The sequence below is a fragment of the Rissa tridactyla genome, chromosome 6 (genome assembly GCF_028500815.1).
Source record: "Rissa tridactyla isolate bRisTri1 chromosome 6, bRisTri1.patW.cur.20221130, whole genome shotgun sequence".
Taxonomy (NCBI): domain Eukaryota; kingdom Metazoa; phylum Chordata; class Aves; order Charadriiformes; family Laridae; genus Rissa; species Rissa tridactyla.
This window is the reverse complement of record NC_071471.1, coordinates 29746303-29773464: the sequence shown is the minus strand read 5'-3', so window position 1 is coordinate 29773464 and position 27162 is coordinate 29746303. Positions and strand designations below refer to the sequence as shown.

The window sequence follows — 27162 nt, the reverse complement described above, 5'->3', positions numbered from 1 at the left end:
CAGAGACACGCATGCAGCCTCATTTTTGGTCTCCTTCCAGGATACCCCTTTCCGATGTGCAGTTGTGCCCATGTTCCACTTGTTTCTTAGCAAACTGCCCTTCGAAGTGCTGCTTTTCGTGGCTCTTGGCACTTTTGGAGCTCAGAGCAAGCCCCCATGGCTCTGCTCATCCCCAGGGATGGTGAGCAGTGGCCAGCCCCTCAGCTGGCATAGTGACAGCGAGCCCATCCCAGGGAATACTGAGGGATGAAGGATGCTCTCTCTCCCTGTGGGTCCCCGCTAGGCCCCAGCTGTCCCCCCTGGTCCATCTGAGGTTGGGCTCTGCTGCAGCCAGTTCTCAGCTCATGCCTGGCACTTACCGACAGCCAGGGACGGGCAAACCTCACCCAGGGACCTTTTTCTGGCCTTTCACCACAGCCAGACTGATAAATCGCTGTCTCCACGCCCGTCTCCCTGGAGAGAAGCTCTCACCACTCCGGCAGGTCGCAAGGTGCCAGCAAATGCAGAGCCTGTTGTTGTTGCTCTTGCTTTTCTCCTCTGCTGCCCTCTCCCAGCCACAGTGGCCACAGGGCATGAAGGGCTGGCACTCGGCTGCACGGCGGCTTGGTAAGCAGGGGACGAGGGCTGGGTTGCATCGGGGATTTCCCGGCAGAGCTATCGACGGGAGGCAGAGGAAAGTCTGTATTTATGACTGATCTATTATAGGGCAGCAATATTTTTTAACTTGCCCCGGAGCTGTCTGGGCTCAGGTCCTACAGCTGATTGTTTAATGCTCAGGGGGCCATGACTTGATTTTGCTTTTTCTCTCTCCTCCCCTTCATCCGTCTGATGCCTCTGGACATGTTAGCAGGCCCGTGAGCGAGGGAGCCAGACCCGCCGCTCTCCTCCCTGTTGCCAACCCTGAGGAGCCCATTGCTGTTATTTCAGTTCTGTGCCGTAGCGAAATAGGGATCAATAACCCAGCTCTCAGCCCTGGATCCAGGCACATGATAGGAAACAGTGCCTGTGATTTTAAGCTCTCTCCAAAGGCTGGATTTCCACAGCCTGTGATGTGGAGAGGAGATGCCTGCCAGAGCTGTGTCCCTGCCTCGGCTCCCATCCCTGCGTGCTGCAGAGCCTCTGTTGTGAAGATGCACTCTCTCAGTCCAACAGCTAGCGGGGACGGGCTGATTTTTCACCCCTTTTAAAGCAAAAGTCACATACTTGTTATTTTTTCCGCATGTCAATTGAGCCCAGATTTAATTGCTATTCTCAGCATACAGGTTGCTGCACTCTCCTCCTGCCACCGTCCCCATCTTCAGCAATGTGCTAAGGCTATAAATAATTGAAGGGCAGGATCTCGGGTTTTTGCCGATTTTTGCAATTTGTATTCACGGATGGTCAGGGTCTGTCTCAGCCCATGGAGCTGGGCGGGCCACGGCTGAGCAGCCGTCAGGGCGAGGGACAGAGGGAGAATCCCCCTGGGAGCGCAGGCGTCCGTGGCAGAGACTTGCAACCAGCCTTGACCACGTCTCGCTCGGAATAAAAGCCTCAGGGCACAAACCCAGTATGTATAAAGTTTTATTTTGTTCTCAGGAGGAAGATTCCACTGAACCATCCTTACATGACATTGGATATTTTACAGAATGTAGTATCAAAAAAGAAATATATATATATATATAAAAAAAATACCTTGCAGTTACATGATATAGCCAAGAGTACAGTTCTTAGCATGTCTGCAGGTTTGACCTTCCTTAGGCCTTCTGTTCCTCTACGTGCCCTACAAATGGCTTTTTGGATGATAGCAAAATGGCAGAGTGACGCGTTCACTGTTGAGTCCTATCTTGCATGGCAAGCCAAAGGAGGAGGAGGAGGAGAGGCCCGAAGGAGGCCACAGGCACGCAGAGAGGACAGCAGGCAGTTTTTGCATGTTGCTTAGATCTATAGGAGGGCTTTACTGGCAGGAAGGAGATGATGTCCCCACTGAAGGAAGGTAAGCTCACCTGACCTTGTTCCTTGCTGGGGCTTATTTGTCTCATGGGGAGGAAGGCTGGGGAGATATGAATCCTTCTGGTGTGCTGGGTGAGTTGGGGTCAGTCTAGAATGACTTGGACACCTGCAATAGGCCAGAAGAGTCATGAGCAAACACTGGACACCATCAATAACCTGTGAGTCAGCCAAATCAGTGGCCCTAAAGCAGTTAAAAGGGACTAGGTTCCTGCAAGAATGAATGCACTGCCATGCAGGACTACTGAGGCCCCTAAAGAAGAGGTGAAACCCCAAAGAAAGGCATTTTATCTTAAATGATTCTGCTGAAAATAAGTGTTGCTTAGGTACAGCAGATGTGATGCTATCTCCTGTGTTGGAAAACTTTCCTTGGGAGGTCTGCTGTGGCTGGACACCATTCCGAGAGCTAGCCTGGGGAGAGGACTGGAGAGGGCTTGAGGTCAAGGAGGGATGGAGAAGTTTTGGTGGCTGGAAGTGAGAGTGACACTGAGTTCAAACCCTGCTCCCTGTCCTTGTGTCCTCTGTGGGGCACCCATCCCACATGGTGGGGTAAAGGTAGCCCATTTAGGTTGGTGTTGTCTTGTCAGCCATTAGCTTGTCAGCCATCACTGAAGTTCAGGGCTAATGTGGATGTACCCTCACATTCCCGGGGACAGGTGAACATCACCTGAGATGCCATCAGACAGGGACATTTTTTTACAAATAGAAATTGTAGCAAACCCCCAGGCCTTTCTCACTGCTCCTTGAACAGAAACGATGGGGGACCTGTGAGGTCCAGGCCGGCCCAGCTGGGTTTCCCGTGCTGTCCGTAGCCTCTGTAGCTCCTGCAGTTGTGTGATCTGAAGGGAAGATCTGGCTGGAGAGCCACAGGGATGGGTGCAATTCTCTGTGCATGGCCCAAAGCTTTGGTGGCAGGGAAATGCTGCCTCTGTCGCCGTGCCTTTGTCCTGGCTTGGAACAGGGCTCCCCAGGAGCATGGGTGAGGTTCGGAGATGGGCAGCACAAGCTGAGGACGCTGGCTGAGATCTCACCCTTCGGTCCCTTCCCCCAGCTCCCTAGCAAGCATTTCCTAAGAGCGCAAGCAAAGGGACATGGGACCAAGCGAAACAAATGACGTGGAGGGCTGGCAAAGGCCTGGCGTGCGCTGAGCATTGTGGCTACTGCTTGCGAAAGACCAGAGTCTGGAGCATATTAAAAAACAACAACAAGAAAGGGAGCTGCAGCAGCAGGCTGCTTAGTCACTCATCTCTCCAGCTCCGGGTCCAGAAATGTCCATCTCTCTGAGGAGCCTGTTTTCTTCTCCACCCAGTCCACATAGTTGGAGACTTTGGTGTACACACCATACACCTGCTTGCTGCCGCACTCCTCTGGGCCACCCCATGAGACCAGCCCTTGGGCCACCCATCTCCGGGTTCCTGGGTCCTGGATGACAAAGGCTCCTCCGCTGTCTCCCAAGCACGTGTCCTTCCCACCTTCGTAGTAGCCAGCACAGAACATGTTCTCAGTCACGCTGTAGTTCCCTGACCGTGACTCGTAGCTGGTCTTGCACTCCGCGTGCAGCACCACCGGCAGTTTGACATACTGCAGGATGTCGGACAGTGTCCTCATGCCTGAGCTGATGATCTCATCCACTGTGATGTTGGGGTTAGAGATACCCCAGCCAGCAACCAGTCCCAGCGTGTTAGGGTGAGGCCCCTCCAGCTCGTGCTCAAACTGGGGCAGGCAGACAGGCATGACGTAGTTCCCCATGGTCACCTTCTCCTTCAGCTTCACCAGAGCGATGTCATGGTTGTAGTTCTGGATGTCAAACTCCTCATGGAGGATGATCCTCTCCACCGTCCGGTTGACGGCCTCCATCTTGTTCCTCACGTCATGAAGGGCCAGGTAGACGGTGACGTGCTCCTTGGAAACAGGGATGACAGTCTTGTCTCGCCGTTGGGAGCGGAGCACGTGGGCGGCCGTCAGCACCCAGGAGTCTGAGAGCAGAGCCCCGCTGCCAAACCATTTGTCGTTGGGCACCCGGGACATGTCCTCCACCACAATCAGGGCCTGCCAGGGGAAGAAGCCAGGCTCTGCATTTCGTCCGCCAATGATGCGCTTGATGATCCCAGGCAGAGGACGAGCCGGCCGGCCGCACACTGGGGACAAAAAGGACAGGACAGTTACTCCCAGCACTTACCTAGGGAACAAATGAAAAGGGACAACCATGTAGATTATGCCGCATGGCTGGTTATCTTCAAACCAAAAGCTCACTTGAGTCTTTTTTTTTTTCAATAGAGAGCAACTCTTCTCATTTTCTCTGCAGATAAAGCTTGTCCTCCCTGACATTTTCACCTTCTCCTGGCAGGGCGTGCTTCAGAGCTGGGAGCTCCCTGCTCCTGCTGTCCTGGCTCTGTGGGAGTCCATCCTGGTTTTGGCTGTGAGCAGTCAGGGCCCAGTCAGTCCCATGAGTTTGCTCAAAAAAAGTAGCCTCCCAGCTGCCCTCTTCTTCTCCACCTTTGCTGTAGGCTGTGAAAAGATTATGTGAATGCTCTTGGCCATGAGACCATGAATTTTCAAGGCACACTTTTGTTTACCAGCCCAGATGTGTCTCAGGCCCAAAGAGTCTCCACTGAACTTGGGAAGGGTCAAGGTCTTGGTACGTGTCAAGGTAGGGCTGCAGCACATGTGTCCCTGTCATGAAGGGAGCTGGAGAGCCCTTGATGAAAATGGTGGGCTGTGCCACGGGGTGGTATGTGCTGGACCTCCACTCCAGAAGGGCCGCAGGATTTACTCTGCAAGTAGCAGGCTCATCTGGTGTAACAAGTGGCTCTTGCCCACTGGGCATGTATATGGACAGTCAGAATTGTGTATAGCCCACTGTGGGGCTGTGGAGGCTTTCATCTGGGCTACCCTAAAGCTGCACCAGATCTCCTGACACTGAAGTCAGGCATGGATCCAGCAAAACATGTGAGCCAAGGTGGGACTTCAACCACTCTAAGTAGGATTAGATCTTTGTCTCGGTTTACACCCGTGTGATTTATATTCCAGATGAGAACCATGGCACTACCAGATTCCTTGGGGAAGGGGAAGTGGAGGGATCCTTCTGCTGTGTCGAAGACCTGGCAGATGCTATGATTTCTGCCAACTCTGGATCGCAGTAAAACAGGGCTGTGACTTAAAGGATGGTAGGTGGGACAAGGAGATGGCTTGAGGGACAGCCTGCACTTTGCAATTCCTCACTTTTCAGCTCAGTTTCTGGAGTGACTTGGCTGGATCCACAATACTTCAGAAGCAGAAAGGCCAAATGAGTAATCCTTCTGCCTCACCGTTCCCCGTGAGCTTGCTCAGCTCTTCCCAGATCATCCATCCACTTGCCCGGCTCCTGCTCAATGTGCCGAGAAACCCAGGGGAACGCTAGTGGGAGGACTGGACCCTGACATCAGCCCAGCCTCACCCCTTGCTCTGAGACCCGTCACGAGGTCTGTGGTCTCATGGCCATGGCATTCGCCCTCCCGGCAGAGCTGTGACTGGAGAAGGCTCGGCTGTGGGATGTTGCCTAGCACCGTGGGCTTTAATCCCGCATCTCAAGTCCTCACCACAATTCTGTCAGCCAAACCAGCATCCCTCTGCTCAGCTCCTCAACAGACCCAGAATTAATGTCTGAAAGCCCCGATGTGCGCCTGATTTACCTCCAGGAGATTTATCCAGGTGCTGTGACATGGCATGAGGAAGAGGAGGCACTCAGCATGCTGAAAGTGGCTCTGAGAGGGTTGGACGGGGTGGAGAGGGACACTGGGGAACTTGAGCCTTGGGACAAGGGTGGTGGTGTTGGGGCTGGTTCATGCCTGTGGCAGAGCTGTGGAGGGAGACTCCCAGGGTGGTCAATGCTCGAGGGTGCCAATGTCACTAGGAGGTTGTGGGAGTCGATTTGCGCTTTCCCTTCCGCAGCTGGAAGAGTCCCAAATCACATCAGTGCAGGTGGCAGTCTCATCCCTCTGAGTCTGCAAGGGGAGCACACATCCTCCACGGAAAACGCCAGGACTCTGCCCCAGTGCTCCCTGTGCTGGGAGGGGAAGATTCAGAGTCTCACAGAAAGAGGATCTGACCCCCAGGGTGATAGGATCAGGGCTGAGAGTCAGCCTCGCAACCAGGGCAGGAGCACCAGGAGCTGCTGACGTGGATTTGCCACTAAGAAATCTGCGACTCTGGCAGAGAGGGAGCATGGTGAGCGTCTCTGCGCCTGCTTCGCTCCCCTGCCTTTCCCAGCGCTGAAAGGAACAGAAACCGTGCTCAGGCAAATAATTCCTGCGTCCCAGCCCAGCCCAGCCCAGCTGGTCTGCTGCACCGAAGCTGACGGCCGTCCCAGGGAGATGGTTTTGGAGGAAGCGCATGCAGCCAAATATTTATTCTATTAAATTACATATCAAAAACGCTGACCAGGCTGCAAATGCTCCCACTAATGGCAGAGGAAGGCACGGAGCGGCCTGGAAGAGGAGTTTCTATTGATGGGGAGGTGGCGTGAGACACGGGGGAAGATCTGAAGAGCAGCTGGCCAGCTGCTGCCTGCAGATCCCGATCTCAGGAGAGTGTCACCCTCTCTCTGGGATTTTCCATCTTCCTGAAGTCTCTCTGACTTCTGTCACTAATCAAGAGGTCTGGAAATGGCCCATGAAGCAAGCTATGGCCCCAAAAGATGTCCCCATATGCTCCCAGCTCAAATTAGTTCAGGCTGAAACATCAAGGAGAGATGCAGGGAGCAGCCACCGCAACAACGACAGCCACAGCCCTGGCCTCGGAGCTCTGTGGGCTGCAGGGAATCTCAGGGGGTCCCTCCTCTGGTTCTGCAGTCGCTCAGCGTGGCCAGAGAACAGACGCCCTGTAAGACCTGCCGTGGGGCTGAGCCAGCTCCTGGACCCTGGGGTGGCTGGAGCTGCGGCTGCTGCCTGGTGGCTGGATCGCTGCACCGCTCCGAGAGCCGTCCCTGCACATCTGACCACAACCTGCACCCGGGGCTGTGTCCAGCCCCCCCTGCCTGGCAGCCAGATCTGGCTCCATGCTCGGCTATGGCCAGCCAACATCTCAGGGACTTTTGTTTAATCCTGAGTGGGCGCCTGGCCTGAAAACTTGCTGGCTGCAAACATTTCTGCCACTGCTAAAAGTCTTGGGACTTCTCCTTCCCTGAGAAGTGGCTGGATTTTTCTGCAAGGCTCAGAGAGGTGCTAATTGCTCCTGCACGTGGACAGACTGCTAACGGGATCTGACAGCCAGCGGCGCTGAGCAGGTAATGCTCTGTCCTTGGCTAGAGCCATGTCCGGTGATGCTGGGGGCTGAATGTGGCTGGTGGGCTCTGCCCTGGGTTGCTGGTGCTGCTGGTTTCCTTGTCAGCTGGAGCTGGGAGCTCGGGGAGCCCTGATGGCTGTGACTCCACAGCTGCCCTGTGCTGCTAGGGGTACATGCCCAGTGCCACCACTGCACCCTAATCATCTGGGCCAGCTGGGATAGCAGGAGGCCTCTGTCCCCATCACCCTCTTGGCCACACATTGCAGCAGCTGGATACGTATAGCCAAGACGTATGGCATTGCCACCAGGGAGCAGGGTCCCTGCCCAGGGAAGCAGCAGGTCAGGTCTGGCATGGAGGGATGCCCCATCCCGCACATCCCTGCTCTGCACCCCTCACTGCAGGACCGGCCACCCCAGCACTAGTACCTGGTCGGCAGGACGGCAGCTTGGTACCCAGCTCCTCGCTCCTCCATACCCCCGATGCGTCGCACGTGTAGGTAGCTGGAAGAGAGCAGAGCATTAGCTGGGCTGCAGCCATGGCATGAGGGGGTGTCTCTTGCAGCGTGATGTTGCCCAGCTGTCATGACCTTTTGAACCCTTTTCCAGAGCAGGAGGTGATCTCCCTTTTTTCGCTCTCTGTGCTCCATTCCCTGGGGGGCCCTATCCCCAGCGGGGGACATGCCACCGTCCTCAGTTCCATTGCCTTCTGGAGGGCTGTGTTGTGACCTCAGCCTTGGCTGGGAGCTGCCGCCCCACAAATGCTGCCAGTGCCCGGTCTGCTAATGCATGCCGGCTGCTGGGACCAGATGCACGGGGCCAGCGCGTGTGTGTGGGAATATGAGCAGGGAGGCAGGAATGTGAGGAAATCCTTTGGCATTGCTTGCTGAGTGCAGGTGCAGGGTACCACGTGTGTAGGCTACATCCACCGCCTGCTGCTTGCAGAGCATCCCAAGCTCCCCCTGCTTCTGAACGCACGCATGCACGCACGGCCACACACCCACCCGCACCGTGCCGTGGGGATGCGGCCCGGCCCCACCGCTCACCGGTGCTGTTGGGGGCCATGTGGTAGTAGGGGTGCTGGCAGTGGTACTGGATGGCTGCTCGGTAGGTGGTGAGGTTGTTCCTGGAGGAGAAGGTGACAAAGCCATGCTCCAGCTCCGGCGGCGCTTTGCAGTCAGCAACTGAAAGCCAACACAGAAGTGAGGGTTCAGCTCTTGCTTCTTGGGGTGCCCAGCCAGCCAGCAGGCAGGCAATGCTGGGCTTTGGCATGTGATGATGGTCCTATGGGGCACAGCAAGGGCCTGTGTAGTCCTGCATCCCCTTTCTCTAGGGCACTACAGGGGGCACAGCCTGACGTGGCCTCAGGTGGCAGCAGGAGGCTGTCCCCATGAAACTCCACCATGGCCACCTTGCAAAGACAGGGCATGTGTCTGGCACTGCTGAGCACCGCTGGCATGGCTCGCCCGCAGGTTGTATGGCCAACACCACTCACACTAGTGGAGATCCCCATGCTGGGAGCCCTTTCTGAGCACTTCATTAGTGCGAGATCTCTCTGCTATACCTTTAAGAAGGAAAGAAACCTGCACTGGCAGGTGAGAGCCATTGTGAGATGTTCCCGAAGTATGGTTTGGCATCCCTTACCAATGGGCAGGAAAAAGCAGGCAGTGATTCACTAACCTACACCATGCATCAGGGGAGCTCCTCTGTGCACAAGGCTTTGCTGGGGGCATGGCCTCGTATCTCCTTTTCTGGGTCTTGCTCACCAAACAGCGCTGATAAGCACTTACAGCTCAGGCTGAGCAACCCTAGGTCCTGGCTGTTCCTGCGATGGCAGGAGATGAGGGACATTGAGAGCGTAGCTTGGCTGGTCTGCAGGCAGGGGAAAGGCCAGCAGATGTGGGTGAGATCCCACCTGCTCCATCCCCCAGGACAAGGGCAGGTTTGGCTCTGCTTCACCCATCCCTGGTGTGGGCTCAGGGTCTGGTGGAAAGAGAAGGTATTCCAGGATGCCATTGCCCTTTCCCATGGCCTGTCCATGGTCCCTTTTCTCCCCCACATCCCTCACAGTGCCCTGCTCAGCCTTTCCTCACCAGTTTGTCCCCTGGATTGGGCTTGTGCCACCCACCCTAGGAAGGACCCCAGGCTGCAAGGTGGCTCATTCACCAAAGCTAGGAGCCACTCCACGGGAGCTAGGGCTCCCCACCACGCAGGCAGTTCACAGCACACTTGGGTGATGCTGTGCAGCTCCCCCTGCACCTGCCTGGGGGATCTGCCCTAGGGGAGGGCAGGAACAATGGTCTGATCCCGACGGCTGCAGAGCTGGTTTCTGCCACATTTAAGATGTGGCGTTGAGTAGGGGATGGGCGACCTTGCAGAAAGCAGGTCCTGTGGCTCAGGGATGACATGAGCTCTGTGGGTCTCCATGTGCTCCAAGATGTGAAGGGGATGAGGACAGGAGCCCTAACTCCTCACGCAGTGATCCATGCTAACAAAGAGACAATTCACTAGAAGCAGTAGCTGGCACCAGGGATGTGTACTGAGGGTTAACTACCTGTTTGGGTGAAAAAAGCCTGGTTTATGGCAAAATGCTGCAGCTCACTATTCACCAAGGTCCCCTCCACCCCCCTGTAGGGACAGCAGGTGATGGGATGGGTGTGTGGGTGCAGTCAGCTTGGGTGGAGGCTCTGGGTACATGTGCCTTACAGAGGGGCAGAGGAGGGGACACAGACCCCTCTCACCCGCCCTGGGGGTCCCCGGCTGGCCTGAGCTTTCCTGCTCTCTTTCCACAGGCACACAGTGCTCCTGTGCCATGGTGCCAGCAATCATGGGACCTTTAAAAGACCCTGGGGGATGCTGGGGCTTGCAGGAATGAGGGAATGGATGTTGGGGGAACAGCCTGGCTTGAACATCTGCTCTGGGGTTGTTTATGGGTGCAAGGCAGAATCCACCGGTGTGCACAGCCTGTCCCTTCCCTTTGTGTCCCCACAGCCAGGGGCAGGCCTGATGCCTGGAGAATGGGCTCTTGCACAGAGGTGTTGCCCCATCAGTGTCCTGGGTCCTGCTGAAAGGGCAAGGGGAGGGAGTTTGTGCCATGGGCCTTTCCAGACTTTTGTCTTGAGAAAGGGGCCATTTAGCATCTCCATCTTTGTAGGACCAGAGGTGCACTTAGCTCCCCAACACGCACCTCCTCCTCTCCCAGCCTCTGATCCACACCCCAGCATCCTCCCAGTGAAGCCTCCAATGCCTCGGGGAGTCCAGGATGCATGCTTTGGGCTCCTGGGGACATGAATGGGGACAGACACCGGGCTCTGACCTCCTCCAGCTGGCTTCAGCCCGTTCTCACCTCTGCTGGGACAGCAGTGGGTAGCAAAGGGGAGGAGGAGGAGCATCCATCCCCCTGTGCTGGTGCCAGGGCTCGGTGCCTGCAGGAAAGGGCTGATGATGCCAACCCATCCTCCAGGCCACCTTGCCCGGAGGGTCTGAAAGGCACCAGGACTCTTGGAGAGAGGAGAGGAAGGAGTGTTTCTTATTTGCGACGCTGGGCCAGGGAGGAAGGGCAGTTGGAGGCTGAATCCAAACAAACAAACAGACAACCGGGCGGCCATGCCGTGCTCCTTGCGCAACCGCCGCCTTGGAGGGGGAGCCAAGCTGGGCCGAGGCATCTGAGTGAAGAGGGAGGGATGTGGAGGATGCGCCGGGAGCTGGCGGCAGCACGTGGTCCCTGGGCAGCGGTGCCGGGGCCAGGCAGGCACTCTTCCCATGGGGCAGCATGGCAGCCGGAAAGGGGGGCTTGACTCCAAATTTGCTTCCCCCTTCTCGAGACGGAGTTAAGAAAGCACCAGGCGCGGGAGGTTAAGAGTGCCATGCCAGTTAGACAAGCCACGGAGATGGATTTGGCCAGGGGTGAAGGGGACCTGCCCTGGGTACCGGACAGATCAGAGAGGGGCATCAAGACAGGCTGCCCATCGGGGCGGCGTGGCCGGCGCCAGCCTCAGGCGGCCACTTGCTCCGAGCCGGCTCTTCCCTCTGTCTGGTTGTCGGCTCTATCTGCAGCTGCACCGAAAGCAGAGGGGAAGGAGGAGAGCAGAGAGAGAGAAAGCCCAATTAGTAGATGAGCAGAGAGAGGCATGCAGGAAACCCAGCCCCCAAAACACCAGAAATCGTTAATGAGCGCCCAGCCGGCCGTGCCAGGGTGCTACGGATGCTGGCGGAGCCACGGTCATGCCAGGGACCCATCTCGCTCTGCTCGGCTGGGGCGACCTGGGGACAGTGGCTGGGAGAAGCCGTCACGGGGTTGTGTTTAGCCTCGCCAGGCCACGGAGCTGGATTTTATCCACCTTGGCTGAGAAGTTTTCTATTTTCTGCTCTGCTTTCTAAAACCATTTTTGCTTATGCCCTGCCTCTCCCAGACATCCCGGGGAGGTGGGAGGCATTTGCAGTTCGGAGGCCTGAATTGCCCATTTAGGGGCTTCTTGGCTTTCCAAAAAAAAGTCTTAGAAATTTAGTGTGGTGAGTCATATCACACAAGAAGGGACCAGTTCCAGCCTGGCTGGAACAATGCAGGTAATAATTTCAATTTCCTCCAAAAAATAATACTTTTGGAGGTTAAAAATATTTACCTATATTTTTGTTCTTTTTTTATTAGGCAAGGACAATTTTTATCTGATCTCTGCTCAAGCTGGATAAAATCTGTGGGAGACTGTGGGAGAATGGTAGGAGTGGAGGGGAGATCCTTGTTAAGGCAGAGACACCACTAACCCCACACTGTCTGAGGAGCCCTTTCAGATATGAATCTATTTAGCAGCTCTGAGAGCCTCCTGTTTTCCAATTTGAGTGAGAAAACATGAATTAAAACTCCAGAAATACTCCCCTAAGGTAAGATCCACAGTTGTTTCATTAAAAGAAAAAGGATCTGCCCAGAGGGGGAGAGCCTGCATCCCAACATCCCTTGAGAGCATCTCATCCTGCCTCTCCTGGAAGGTCTTGGGACCTTCTCTGAGCACGTTTGCTGCTTTTCTCCTCTCTGGGACAGCCTTACAGCAGACTGAGCAGCAGCGAGAGACTCCCTGAGGCTGAGGGTGTTTGGGGGAAAGGGAAAAGATGTTGTCAGGTACATCTTCCAAGCCTGAGCTGAGAGAGGAGCTGGGTTAGATGAAAGAAGAGATGATGCAAATTGTCACCTGTCCTTTCAAATGGCATCTCCTTCCTTCTTCCTTTTTCTCCAGTTTTGAAGTTTGTAAGTATTTGGGCAACTTTTGTCTCCCCTTTCACTTAAATGAGCAGTACCCAGTTTAGGCTAGTACCTGGGACCTCTGTAATGCCCTGGGCCTTAGTAGTCTTCCCATCGGCAAGGAGATTTGGACCAGGAACCAGATTATCCCAAACTGTCCCAGATTTATCCAACGCAGCCAGCGCTCAAGAGTCAGGGTTGCTCTTTCTTTGACAGGGAGACAGCAAAGCGGCTCACAAATCAAGTTATATGAGTAATCTAAATAAAAGCACCAACCTCCTGCTTGTGGCATTTGGAGCGAGCCCCATTATGTTATCCAAGAACGAGCCAAAAGAGCTTTGCAGAGTTACGTAGCCTCTCTGGCTGGGTTTGTGTCTCTGAGTAAGGAACTCCGCTCTGGCAGGAGCAGCTCCCTTTAGCATGAAATGATTTCAGCAGGAAAAGGACGTTGGCAGGGTGGGGAAGGGTGTCCTTACTTTTGCAGATGGGGATCTTGTTACTCCAGGTCCCGTCCTTTAGACACTCGATCTGGAAGGAGTCGCTTTCCAGGTTATCCTGTGCAGAAGATGCCAGCAAAAAAGCACCATCAATGTACAAAGCAAGGAAATTCGTCTCCCCATAAAAACTCAATTTCTCAGTGATTTAGTGAAGATATAACCAGATCCCCCCGGAAGAGGACTTTTCTAGCTAAAAAATGCAATAAAATCATAATGAAAAACTTGAAGAGTTTTCTTGTTGCCAGCAACTCAGTGGTATGCTGAATGTAAAAGAACTGGAGACATCTATTCCTGTTCTAGGTGCTGGGTTGGTCAAGGAGGCAGCTCTGCATGAAGGATGAGTCTGGGAGGAGATCAGAGAAATACCCAGCTCCATGTCGGAAGTCAGACCGGGCTACTGGTTTGGAGTGAAGACAGCCACCCCATGAGTCACCCACACTCCCCGTGGTTCTCAGCTGTTTCCCGAAGAGGGCCTGCCAACATCTCAGCCCTCTTGATTTGCCGAAGCTGTCCCAAAGTCCCGGAGGACCTCCAGGTCTGTAGAGGCTGGCCTCTGCAGGGCTGCCCGGGAGGCTGAGCAAGTGCCCACCGAGGTAGGGAGCAGGCAGAGTCCTGGCAGATCCCCAGGGCTTTTGCTGACTTTTTCCTGCGCAGAGGTGCCAAGTCTGGCATCCTGCGAGCTGGCCGGCTCTGGAGGGATGATGAGAGGGTGGCTCGGGAAGCTGCCATCTCCTCTATTCCTCTGCGACTTTGGGAAGGAAAGTTGGTGGCTCTCAGAGGAGACTTTGTCCTTGCCCCTAGGAAGGGGGTAAGGATGGTGCGTGGGATGAGTTCACTCTCTCAAACAGAGGCAATGGCTTTGGGAGGAAGGATCCTCCCTTTCCTACCCAGGTGCCCAGCTCCATACCGTCACCCTGTACCTTTAGTACTTTGTATCCGGTGTTGCAGCTGATGACAACCTGGTCTTTGAAGGTGTACTTGGCTTGAGAAGGCTCAATTTTCCCATTGAGTGGTGGTTGCACCAGTGGGCATGGGTTCCCTTTGAATAAAGAGCAAATGAAGAAAACCAAAACTCAGCTGAATAAATGGGAGGAAATGAAGAATCCCAGCTCTGACACCCAGTCCCTGTAGCAGGGATCCCTGCCCTGCTCTTGCTATTAACCTACACTAACATGGCTCAGCCAGGCTCTTCTCCTAGAAGGAGTGGAAGATCCGGGTCTTTCCCCCAGTCCTGGGCTGCTCCTGGCTTTGGGCATTACAAGGCCGGGAGTTAATAACATTAGCTTTTGCAATTATCCTGCCCAAAACTGCACTGCTTTGCAGTGTGGTCTTGTTTCAGGGCCCATCTGGCAGAGGGAAAAAAAACACCCTTTGATGGAAGGGCTCCATCTTATTTTATTCCTCTCTTGTGATTTCTGGGACAGACACTTTCTGGAGACAGAATCATGGACCACCAAACTCATGGTCTCCACCTGCAGGGTTTATAAAGCCCCTCCCATTGCCCAAGCCCAGCAAACAAAGGAAAGCAGCAGGAGTTACCAATTGCTGTGTACGACAGCTTCCAGCCCCTGTTCTCTCCTGAGTTGTCACTGTGGAAGAGGATCTGCACGCTGTTGGTTTGGGTTTCAATGCGTCCTGGGGACTTTTCTCCACAGAAAGGGCCAAACTCTCTTTGGCCAGCTTTGATCTGCCAAGGGAAAGAAAAGTGGGTAGCTTGATCTATCAAGGGGAAGAAGAGTGGGTGGCTTGAGTGGGAACTTTGATCCCTGAGGATCACTTCACCCTGAGGCTCATGAATTGGGGTCAGTGGGGCTTAAGCATCATGTGTTTAGGGGGATGTGAACTGAAAGAGGGTCACCATTGGCTGAGAAGGTCAAAATCAGACATAGTAAGAGACATGGGTTCAACTGAGCACAGGGCTCCTGCTGGCTTCATCACCCCCATTTAGAATGGGACAATCTCCAGGGCACCGGGGAAACAACAGGAGAGTGGGACAGGAGGATTGGGCAGATCTCCGCTCACCTTGATGTAGTCATAAGGACAGGTCACTTCAGGGTGGTCTTCCACGTCAAAGCTGTCCTCAAAACTTAGGGTGATGAAGAAACCCTCCTCCAGCTCGATGCGGTACAGGCAATCCGAGCTCTTGGGGTAGGGGCTGGGGAAGTCAGCGCTGGTGATCACCCCGCTCCTCTGGGTGTAGAGGTTGTCGCTGCACTCCACTGAAACACAGCCATGGCTCTCTCAGGGGCTTGCCAGCCACATCCCAGCCCCGGCCACCCCTGAATATGGGTCCATGCAAGGAGAACCTCACACAGCCAAGCTACAAATGCGCCTGTGGCATAGAGGGTCCTGGGCTGAGAGCTAATCCCAGGTAATCTACATGATGCAGACTCAGAGCAGAGACTAAACCTTTTAATTTCTCTCACTTGAGGAGGTCTATGGGGCTTATCTGAGGAGCATAACCCATGGGAGAAACGACATCTCCTTCCCACAAAAGACAACTGTGGGCCTTGGGCACCCTCCAGACCCAAGCTATTGGTTTGTAGGAGAAGAGGCATCTCGTCTCTCCTGGCAGCAAGAGAGGGCAGTTTTGCCTGTGTCTGGTTGCCTGCCCAGGGACTCCTCTGTGTGACTGTTCCCATGTCCGAGCTGTGCCTGGGCAGTACCTTTGCAGGTCCTGTTGTCGGAGTGGAGGATGTAGCCGAACCTGCAGGAGCAGTAGTACCCGCCGATGTAGTTGTGGCAGTAGTGGTCACACGCCAGCTCCTCGTCACTTTTCTCCAGGCACTCGTCCACATCTAGGATGGAGATAGCAAGGAAGGGAGGTCACCCTGCGTCACTCCTCATGGTGACACTTACTACAGCACCAAGAAATTAGTTGTCTCATATGGTAGGTCACACAAGCACCCATCAAGTACCATATGGGCCATATGTCACATAAGGACATCTCTTGCTAGGGTCCCCAAGGCTGGCCTGGGATGTGATCCTAGCCAATTTCTTCTACTGCCCTAGCAAGCCAGTCCTGCAAGTTTAACCACTGCTTACCCACAGCCGTGTAATGGGCGTCGAAGCCGGTGAAGCGTTCCTCGTTGGAGAAGTCGGACCTGAACGTGAGCCCCATGTAGGGCCCCGGGGACAGGATCACTTGCTGGCCGGGGGCCTGCTCTGTGTCCGTCGTCTCTCTGCCGCAGAAGGTTGCCAGCTCCTGGTCCTCAGCTTCAATCTGTGAGCAGAAAGAATGGGTGAGCACTCAGCAGGGCTCGGGACTTGCCCCCTGGGCTCTGCTGAGCACTAGGATAGCGCAGGAGTTTAACACATCCCTGGGGTGCTCCCCAGTGCTGGTCACCTCTGAATTTTCTCTGTATGGGGCTGTGAGTGTCTGCAAGCTTGGGGAGCCCACGGTGCTTTTCTGGGGGAGGTCAGGCTGGGCTTGGAGTCATGTTCTGCACGTTCTGACAACTCAGGTCTCTGCCCAGCCCAGCCTGTCCCCTGCCAGAGCTCAGCAGTGTCTCCATGGGGCAGGCTGCCTGTCTGGCAGCCTTTGATGGCGACAGCCCAAGGATGCAGCTCTGCACCCCTGGGTACCCCGTCCTGCTCAGCCCTGTGCTGCCTTGGCCCTAAAGATCAATTTCCAGCCATTCCTGCTGCATTCACCTCACCTTCTGAAGCCAAAGTGTGATGCCGGGGATGCTCAGAGCATGTCAGGTCTGACTCCCACTGCTCCGGCTCTCTGAGATGCCATTAATGCAGTAAAGCAACTAAATGTTTTCTACAGAATGAACACAGGGACTCAGGTCTGCCTGCCCCTGCCTGTGGTCACCCTCTGAAGGAGATGCTGAGAGTAGGCAGCATCCTGGATGTAGGGAGGAGCTGGGGGGTGTGACGGGAGGATGCAGGGAGGGAGCCTGTTTGGGAGGCAGGGTGAGGACGTGGGCAGGTGACAGGCAGATGAGAGGGTGTGAAAATCAGCCCCAGGCCATGTTGCACCTACTCTGAGCTGTTGGTACCTGAGATGCTTCCCCTCACCTCCTCCCTCAGCCCAAATGCTGATCCGGGCAGCAGCATCTGTGTGAGGGCCGTGCTGCTGGGAGGGCGCTGTGACCCCAGAGGAGCCCTTGCCCATCGGTTTTCCATCAGCTCAAAGCAGCAGCTGTAATTTGGATGGCATTTCTGTCCCCTGGGCTGTCTTGGACAATCTCAGTCCTGTCCCTGCCACCCAGGGTCCCTGTCTGGTTCCAAACCTGCACCACCAGGCACTGTTTGGGCTCCAGAGCTACAGGAGGGGACCAAGGGGCCAATGTGCCCTGTTGCCATGTCAGCATGCTCACTAGCCTCTGTGTGCATCCCTTTAAAGCACAGCCATGCCTGTGCCTTCAAGCACTGTAATGCCTATGAAAAACCCGCTGCTTTTCCCTAGAAACCCCCTCCCTTCCTTTTCCCTCCACATTTTCCCCAGGACTATTTCAGCATCGACCCCATCTCCTTTTCCTGCAAATCCCACCCCCAGCCCCTGCCTGGACCCCAACCTCTCCCAGCTCGTTCCCAGCACCCTGCCTTGCTTTCCCCCAGGAGATTTAAATATGAATAACCCCTCGGCTTGAGGAATGCATGAACATCACCAAGCCAGCTCCCGCCGCTCCTGCTCATGCCAAGCCAACGCTATTGAGGCTGTGATGAAGCGTGCAGCTCCCCAGCCCATCCCAGGGGAAAGCAGCCGCCTGCTCGGGGACCTACGGGGTCCCAGAGGTGTCACAATGCCACCTCCGGCTTGCGAGGCGAGACCCTCCTCCGGCTGCATGCCCGTCTCCTGGAGACCCTCGGTATGCGCCGACTGGGGAGAGTCTGGGGCTGGAAGGGAAATTTCCCAGGGCTGAACAAGCAGGCGGAAACTCGCTCACACCAGGGAAAGCCAACGTGGAAATGGCAACTCAGCATGCCTTGACATTGCCTCCAGATATTTTCCATCCTCTCATACGAGCTGGAGCTGGCCAGAAAAGAGAGAGACTTTCCGATGATAAATTTTGAGAATTTGGAGAAAAAACACGCACCCCACATTGGGACAGAAACCCAATTGAATTTTTTTTCTTTTCGTGAAACAGTGTTCTAAAAAAAAAAAAAAAAGGAAAACAAGTAATTTGGGATCCATCTGGTTTCAATCCCTTTGAAATATACTGTGGTACTTTAGAATCCCTTTTAAATCTGAAAGAAAGATTGTTTTGAAATGAAATAGTGTTTCAGACTGAAAAATGGGAGCATCATCACCAAAATTGAAGGAAAATGGCATTTCAGCCCTGACATGCAGTCTTGGCTGCGTGAGCACGCGGCACACAGCCTTTTCTGCAAAAACTGCTTTTTCTTAAGGAAAGCTGTGGTAAGGAGCAATTTCCAGCCAGCTCCTTTGTGTGGGGCTGGTGGCTGTCGCCTCTGCAGGGATACACAAGCCACCGTGCGAGCTCCCATCCCTCTCTTCCAGCCCCAGCCGGTGTGGGACCTGCAGCACAGCATCACCGATGCGTGAGAAAACCTCCCTGGTGCCCTGTGTCTTGTCCCGAGGATGCTCCCAGTATGGGGCCAGCCCCAACGCCACCCCCAGCATCCCTGGATACAGCCCTGGAGTGGCAGGATGAGGCCTGAGAGACCCTCGCTCTCCTCACCAAAGGTATCCACGGCCCCTTATCTGTGACGGGTCCCATGCCCCAAGACACAGGGAGCAGAGACAGCCCTCCAGCAGTAAACTAAACAGAGAGGTCATCATCCCTGGTTAATATTTGCTGCTTCTGCTGAGGACTGTATACTTTTTCATAGATCATTTACATCCAGCGAGCAGGCTGGTAATTAAATCCTGGTTGTTTGTTTGGAGTTTCTCCCTCTCGGGTCACGATGTCGACGTTTTCACTAGAGAAGATGTGTCCCTGAGGGAAATATCAATTGCCGCAGAGAAATTCCCTATAAAAATACGCTGAAAGAATCCTCCTTTGAAAAATAAAATATAGCGACACTCTCGTGCCTTAAATTTACCCTTGCCGCTGCCTCCTGCTGTCTTCCCTGTTTCTGCTTTGCCTCCTCATTCCCTCGTTAAGATTTCTGCCCCTCTGGGTGGAAGCAGATGGGGGTCCCTCCCTGGCTGTTGCATTTTCGGCTTGGGCTGTGCCTAAGAAAAGTTGTGACCCAAGCTGTGTGGCCCTCCTCTGTCCCAAACTAATTTCCCCCTTCGGAGCAAGAGGTAGGAGCTGGGGTGCCCTGTCTGGGCAGCAAATGCTGCCACAGGGCACGGAATGCTGGGGATGCTGGAGTAGCTATGCTCCGGAGATGCCTCCTGCAGCGGGTGGGTTAACGAAACACCACAAAGACCAAGGGGAATTTGGCCCGGCGGTTCAGTGTCTGCCGCTGGAGAGGAGCAGGCAGCCGGCAATACGGAAACGCAGCCGCCATCCCCCCCCTCCCTTCCAGCCCTCCAGGAATGCACTAATTGGACTGATGAAGGCCAAACATACCGCTTGTAATATATATAAATGGCTCATTAGGCAGAGGAATCGCAGTGCTGGGCTGAAGACACTGGGAACATGACATGGGGAGGAGACACTCAGAGGCAGCGAAGGGCACGGAACAGCCCCTGCCGAGCTGCCTTGCAGTTAGAGTGCACGCAAGAAGGCAACACCCAGATAAAGGTTTGTTTTTTTTCAAAACGACTGCTGCCGCTGCTGCTGCTGACTGTTGGAAATAAGGCAGGGATGGGACAGCCCCAGCAGGAGCCTCCATCTAGGTCTCCTGGAGATCCTCTCCCCAACATGCATGCGTCCGCTCCCCGATATATGTGAAGGGACTTTTCCTGGGCAAAAGTGCACTTGAATTTTCACGGGAACATCCACAGCAGTGGGGGAAAGGGGAGAGTGGCTGGTTTCCCCGGCTGTGGACTTGGCTTGGCATCTGCAGGCTGTCCCTCCCCTGCAGGTTGCTGTGCCCTCATGTCCTGTTTCTGGGCCAGGTCTATTTCCTGGGGGGGGGTGGGGGTGCAAGGAGAGCCCAGATGGGATGCAGGGGTGCTGATGGAGCTGCTGGCTCGCTCTCATGCCTGATCCTCCTCCTTCCCCTGCCTGGGGGGTGACTTGGTCCCCAGTGGTGCAGGGGGTGGCTGGTGCCACCAGCCTCCTCTGCGCAGAGCCAGCGGCATGGGAAAGGGGTGCAGCAAAGCCCTGGGCCCTCCCCTCCTCCCAGCTGCATCCTGGGATTTGAAGTGCTCCTCTTGGGAGCCCACACCCCCTGGGCATGGATTACCACCTGGCTGAGGCCGGTCAACAGCACTGAAAGAGGATGCTCTTCTCCTGACCCCTCCGTTCACGCCAAGCCCCAATTTGTGCTTTTCCCCCCTTCTTTTAGCAGAGGGAGGTGCAAATGGGTCCTGCGCACCCTTCTCACAACCCCAGGCTGGGCAGGCACTGTCCTGAACGCAGCATCGAGCTCTCTCCCTGGCCCTGCATGGCCCCTGCCAGCGCGGTGCCAAGCACTGAGGGTGTCCCTGGGCACGGTGCCACCGAGCGCTCTGCCCGGCGCAGCACACAGCCCTGGCCCATGCGAACTGCCCGCGGCAGGGCATGGCACACTGCGAGCCCGGACTTCGCCTGCAAAGCCAATTTGCTACAAGCCCTAAATGCCACACCAAACCTCAGGAGAATGCGGCTCCATCGAATCACAGATTTTTCATAATCCCCCTCCCCAAGGGCTGCTTCCCAGGGCTGATGCTCTGCCTACAGCCCTGCCTCCATAGCTTGGCCCATACCCCTGTTTTCCCTTCACCAGTTCCTCACCGGGGCCAGCAAAAGCTGTCTCCTGCGCTCAGTTGGGCCCCTGGCCACCCTCGAGCAGATTTATTTGGAGCCACTGGTTTTGCTTGGGATGCTTGCCCAGCTCCTGGGCACCCACGCAAGGGGTTAGTAGGAATCTTGCCTGGGTGAGCACCTGGTGGCATGGATCCTCCCTGGGAACACGGGTGTGAACAGCAGCTGCAGAAAAGTGTCCCAAGTGCCACACATGGGCAGGAGTCTGAATACAACATGAAGAGATGCATCCAAGGGAGACTTGGGTTGTGTCAGGGGAGACGGCACCCATTGGGCCCACAAAGTCTCATGGACGCCTCTGCTTCCCTGTCCCCATGCACTATTGGAAGAACCCATCACAGACAGTCCCTGGGCTTGAAGGAGCGAACGGAAAGCCCTTTCAGCAGATGTGGCATGTGCTGAAACCTGCCAGGTCTCAAGCGTGTGCCACCCTCAGTTGGGACGCAGTGGTAGGGATTGGGGTGAACAGATGTAACCCAACGAGGCTCCACACAAGGACTTGCCACGGGCTGGCCAGGGGGAAATCCTCTCACCACAGGCCCCGTCTTCACTTCAATCAAGAAGCTGGTCCCAAGCTGGCTGCCAAGCCCTCAGGAACCGATTTCATTCCAGGGCTTGACTGAGTGACGTGCAAAACCTCATGGACAGGACCCCAGGCTCAGATTTCCCTAATAAGCTTGGGGATTTACTCTTGAAGGCCCCTCAGAAGTCAGGATTTCATCTCCCATCTCTGGCCCTCCACTGGGATTTCATCTCCCATCTCCGGCCCTCCACTGGGATTTCATCTCCCATCTCCCCGTCTCTGCCACAGCACTCTTCAGTGACACTGGTCAAGTCACTTAACCTGATTTCCCAGTCATTGCGGTGGCTTTTGGGGTGCCCCAGGCCAGTGCCAGAGACTTGTGTGAAAAAGTGCTCAGTGCTGGGTGACCCCAGAAAGGAGCTGGGCAAACCACACTGAGACCTCCGACACCAATGAGGAACCCCCAGATCAGCTCCCTGGGACCAGTGATGGGCCAGGCAGAGCCTGCCGAGGAGCATGGTGGAGGGCGGGAGCTGAAAGCCCAGCATGGATGGCTGCTCCTTCCCCATCCCCTGGATGTGGCTGAGGGCGGCCATCCAAAACCTGGGGAGACGCTGTCTCCAACGTGCCGGGGCCCAGAGCTTGGCTTCCTGAGGCAGCACAGAGCTTCTTTGCGTGGGTATTTTGGGGGTGGCTGTTCCTCCCGTTCCTCCTGGCTCACTTCCTTACTGAAGTACCACTCCCCCTCTCTGCCATCCCCGTTTGCACAAAGAAGCCTCCTGGCGTGTGAGCATTTCTTTGGGAGCCATGTTCTTTTTATATATATACACACACACGCGCGCATATATATGTGTATATATATATATAAATAAACAGCTATTGTTTTAATTAGCCATTGTTTCAGAGCTCTGGAAACTGTTCCCTTCTGAAGACCACCCCAAAGTCAGAGATCCGCGTGGGTTTTGCAGCTCAGCTCACCCTGAACTTGCCACTTCAGGATGACTTTCTACACTGCTCGAGGTCTCGGGAGCGTGGGCAGCCAAGGAGGTGAGGAAAGCAATGGCCAGGGCATGGTGGCTTTCTGCCTCTCCTGAGCTGGGTCCCCACCTTGCATCGGGGTTCTTCAGCCCCCATTTTGACCTCTTTCTTATGGCAGTCAAGATGATGAAGACCCTGATGGAGAGTCTGGTCAGACTCCATAACAAGCAAGAACATGTTTCTTCACACACACACACAGGCGTATAATCATGTATTTAACCTGTGCAACTCTCTGCCACAGGACGCTGCAGAGATTAAAGTCACCCGTGAGTTCAGAACACAAAGTTCATGGAGGGGGAACCCACTGAGCACCATCAAACACAGAGATACCACCTGTGGCCTTCTGAGCCTCTTCACTGGGACTGGCAGAGTGTGACAGAGAAGCACCTATATGCGTTGGGTCTATAATGATATTCTATAGCCATGCACTGTTGGCCACTGTCAAAGAATGGGATGATGCTTTTTTTACATCTTGCACTGATGCAGACAGAGGCTGGACTCACAGACCCAAGGAGAAAAATAGCCACGGAGTCATTTGCTGCTCTCCTTAATGTTTTCTAAAGCTGGTGGTTTAGCAGCATGAAGATCGCACCCCTACCCTAGCAGAGTAGCCTACGGATCTCCCGTAATCCATCCATTTTCGGCACTTCTCAAATGTAATTCCATCGTGGAGGCTCCGCGAGCTGAGTTACAGCCCCAGGCAAATTTATACAGCTGAGATTTAAATCCCTGTGAAAAGTGCCGCCTTCTTATGGAAATCCAGCGGCAGAGAGAGCTATGGTGCCAAGTTGGCACCATGGCCAAGTAACAGGGAGCCTTATGAAAAAGGAAAAATGAGCAGGGGGTGAAGGGTGGGAGGAGGGGTAAAGCTTGGAATGGGGAAAGTTTCCAAGAAATCCGCTCCTTGAGCTTATTGGGTTTTTAAAGCAATATATCTCTATATATGTCCCTGGCCCTCGTGCTTGGAGAAAATCCAGGAGAAGCAGAAAGAACTAATCAAGCCTCAATGAGAGCTGTTAGTAGCAGAATGAGTGCCAGCACGAAGGGGAAATTAAAGCAGCGAACAACAGTTCCTAGAGGAAAAAAAAAAACACAAACGTTTGCTTTGTTTTCTTAGGGCAAGAATAAAATAATAATTTCAACTAGCTGGCAACTAGCACCAGGGCTGAGTTTTGCCATTCCAGACCTGGGTGCAACTTCCACCTGCCTCTGTGCGAAGGGGCAAGGCGAGGCTTGTGCCAGGCGATGGGGGAAGGCATGTTCAGCCAGGCAAACCTAGAAAGCACCTGCTGGTCTGCTAGAAAGCACCAAACCTGACCAAGTTCAAAGATGTGGAGAAGGCAGCTTGTCCTGGATGCGGAGGAGAGCTCTGCTTGGAGACACCTGTGGTGCAAGAGGCAAGGATGCTCTGTGGCACTGCAGTGTGTGGCCCACCATGGTTTCTGATGGGTTCCTGCCCAGCAATGAAGCAAACTGAAATCTGGTGTGGGTTTGGCCATGATATCTCCCTGAGAACCTCCATAGCTTGGTTGGGCTGCAGCTATTTGCCTTTGGGTCTGTGCCCTGTGGTTTGTGGGACCCCAAGCTCACAGACCCCAACTTGTGGGACACCAAGCTCACAGACCCCAACTTGCAGCCTCAAGCTCACGTCGAACCTTTCCCTTTTGCTTCCCTGGGGGCTGGACAGGGTGTCCTAAGAGCCTGCAAGCTGCGGCCAGGCATCCAGGCTGGCTGCAAGGTGCACCCACAGCCATGGCCTGGCAAAGCTTGCCCAGCTCAGGGGTCCTCCTTGCACAACAGAGTGGCACAGGCTCGGGGTTTAGCCACCGGGGCTTCATCAGCCCGTAGGTGTGTAAATCCCATTGGGTCCAATGAGAATAAGGTGCCCAAATACTTTCAGAAATCTGGTCCTCCGTGGGTAAGCTCTGAATCTGGTGTCCACTCACCGTTAGTCCAACGGATGTTGTCAGTTCACCTGTGCTCTCCCCATTGTCCGCTGGACTGACAACTCCTGTGCCGAATAAGTGGGGAAAACCACCTTGTTCCCAGCTTTTCCAGCACTACTCTCTCTCAGCTGGCCAGACAGGTCTGCTGTCTACCCCACCATCTGCCCCATCATATGACAGCTCACCTTCACATAGTCGTATTCACAGAGGTAGGATGACTCCAAGTCAAAATGCATGAAGTACAGCTTGATTTTAAATCCGTCAGGCACAGAGATGTTCCACGTGACTTCTGAGTCACTGGGATAGGAATCAGGGAAGTTGGGAGACTGAATCTCTCCAAACATGTCCGTCAGCTCGATGGCATCCACTGTGCAGAGCAGCAAGGCACAGAAGGACCAGGTCAGGGGGTACCTGGAAAACACACGTGTGGAGATGAAATGAAACTCTGGCAATGGCAAAACCTGTTGAGGGCTCAGTCTCTTTCCCCTGGTGGGTCGTGTAAGGTCACACACTTGAAACGGCTGGGAGAGGAGATGCAGAGCCATGTCACCATAAGCAAACTCCCCGCCAAGCCACAGGGAGGTGGAGGTGAGGGTGGGAGCTGCACGTGGCTCTCAGGAGGAGAAAGCCCCTTTGAAAGGTGGGTGGCACAGGCACCACGCACGATACAAAGGCACCTCCACAGCTCCCAGCCAGCTCCGGGCAGCATCAGGAGCTCGGTCTTTCTCACACTTCTCTAAGCAGCAGCTGCTGGCAATGCGTCCTTTAACTAATGGGGCTCTGATGGGCAGATCTTCCTTTAATGGAAGAATAAACATAAGGAGGCTTAATAAAATAATGACGCTTTCTAAATCGGTTTAATGAAAGCATCACGGCAATAACTGCTAAGTATCATTATCATTATTATTATTATTGCTTAGCCTCATCCTGCCAAGCTGGGATCGTTGACTCTCAATAAACAGCACATCTCCTTGCAACTGGGCAAGGATGGTCCAGGGCCCCAGCAGTGTAACCCAGCATGTTAGTCTCCTCTATTTTCTGGTCTCTCTTCTCTTCTCTTCTCTTCTCTTCTCTTCTCTTCTCTTCTCTTCTCTTCTCTTCTCTTCTCTTCTCTTCTCTTCTCTTCTCTTCTCTTCTCTCTTTTCCTTTCTTTTCCTTTTTCCTTTTCCCTTTCCTTTCCTTTCCTTTCCTTTCCTTTCCTTTCCTTTCCTTTCCTTTCCTTTCCTTTCCTTTCCTTTCCTTTCCTTTCCTTTCCTTTCCTTTCCTTTCCTTTCCTTTCCTTTCCTTTCCTTTCTTTTCTTTTCTTTTCTTTCTTCTTTTTCTCTTCAATTCTTAGGGTACCACTCACCCCAGCTGGAGAAGCGCACAGAGGCTGAGATCCTTAGAGATCTTTCGTCATCAAACTTAGCTTTTAAAAAACCTCAGCCTGAAGAGTTTGTCCCAATTTGTTACCAACTTGTTTGCCCCAGAGGAGGGCAGAAAGGAGAGGTAAATCAGTGTCAGCCCACCTGACCTCACACCAGCCTCGAGCTCCGTTTGAGCATGAAAGTGAGCATGCACTGAGTATTTCTCTGTGCCAGGGGAGAACACCGCCTGTGCTGGAGGTGCAAACACAAAAGCTTGTGCCCAGAAAGAGGAGCAGACCAAAGGCTCTTCACACCCCGTGAAACGCACAAAGGAAAAGAAACAGGCAGGAAATTAGAGCCATTAGAGATGAAAATTTCCGCTTTCTAAAATAGGTACTAAGGCCTGGCAAAGGCTTGTAGGTGTGTATTACAGGCGCTGGAACTACTCACACGTACACCCGGTTTCAAAATCAGGGCTTGATTTAGGTATGCTGGTGAGGAAATTGAAGCTATATAAGTGGACTTTTTTTTAACCTGTCTGTGTTCTTTCAAAACCAGGGCAGTAGATTTCTGGGGCTCATTTGTGTAGTGCCATCACTTCTCCCAGCTCTTCATTACAAAGCAAAGTTAATGGGTACTGAGAAACTTGCATCTATTTTTCTTTCAGAGTGAGGTTGAACATGCCTTTTTCTGACAGCTTGTCTGAAACCACAAAAATGTGTGAAGGGAAAATCTGTTTCTCCTCTGGTCAGAGTACATGCACGGGGACTAGAAGCTCAGCTGGTGTAAACGGGCATCACCTCCTCGACTTGAACGGGCCGTTTGCTGGCGCAACTCTCTGCTCTCCCTTTAAACAGGGGAGGCAAAACAACACCAAACTTCTTCCCTCTGCCAGGAAAGTCTTAACCTCATGTAAAAGTGATAAACGACCGTGGTGTGCACAGAAACCTGAAGCCCGTGCAGCACATCCAGCCTCGCTCGCACCTTTCGCCCGTGGACCACGGCGGAGCGGTACGCCCGGGCTGCGTGCCCATCACCCGAGGCTCCCTTCGTGCTCCGCCGGGATGCCGGCACGCAAGCCGGGCTGCAGCACGAAGGCAAGGCATGAGCAACGCCTCGTTCGCTCGCGGATGGGGAAACCGAAGCCACGGTCACCAGAGGGAATCCTTCCCCAGCGGGATGGCCCCCCTGCCACGCCGTGTCCCGAGACCCCAGCGTGCGGGACCCGCGGGGTCAGCCCGTGGCGGAGGTACTCACCTCATTTTGCTGCCGGGAGGGTTTGCCGGTGGGTTTGGCGTGGAGGATTGCCGGCTGGTTTGCGAGGGACGCCTCTGCCTCCTTCCAAACGCTCCGCTGTCCGCCTTATCTCTGGTCCGGAGATTTGTGAGCGTGTGTGCGCCTATGTGCGTGTGTGTGTCTGTGTGTGTGCGCGCGTCTGGAGTTGTCTGGCATTTTCCATGCAGGTCACGCCTTCCCCTGCCTGCAACCGTTCCCCACAT

General features: G+C 54.4%; 1 protein-coding gene across 2 annotated transcripts; it reads right to left on the bottom strand.

Annotated features, from left to right (window-relative positions):
• Positions 1-1576: 1576 nt before the first annotated feature.
• Positions 1577-27162, bottom strand: MASP1 (MBL associated serine protease 1). Of its 2 annotated transcripts, XM_054205172.1 has the most exons (11): positions 26921-27162; positions 24503-24728; positions 16021-16198; positions 15642-15773; positions 14998-15194; positions 14515-14662; positions 13896-14014; positions 12955-13033; positions 8292-8429; positions 7675-7749; positions 1577-4124 (listed from the first exon to the last, which is right to left on the bottom strand). In XM_054205172.1, exons 1-11 carry the CDS (start codon positions 27160-27162, stop codon positions 3229-3231), a joined length of 2430 nt encoding a protein of 809 aa, XP_054061147.1. In that variant the 3' UTR covers positions 1577-3228. The 2 variants fall into 2 exon arrangements, with proteins under 2 accessions (XP_054061147.1, XP_054061148.1); XM_054205173.1 differs by lacking the exons at positions 1577-4124; positions 7675-7749; positions 8292-8429 and adding an exon at positions 10174-11301 and having other exon boundaries at positions 26921-27053.

What these genes read in the sequence shown, in the direction of transcription:
- MASP1 (XM_054205172.1), bottom strand. Translation starts at nt 27,162, where the DNA reads ATGTGGGGAACGGTTGCAGGCAGGGGAAGGCGTGACCTGCATGGAAAA. An exon ending in GCTGTCGTACACAGCAATTG is followed by an intron (nt 14,015 to 14,514) that starts GTAACTCCTGCT and finishes CTTTATTCAAAG; the next exon opens with GGAACCCATGCCCACTGGTG. An exon ending in CAAGATCCCCATCTGCAAAA is followed by an intron (nt 8,430 to 12,954) that starts GTAAGGACACCC and finishes GTTGGCTTTCAG; the next exon opens with TTGCTGACTGCAAAGCGCCG.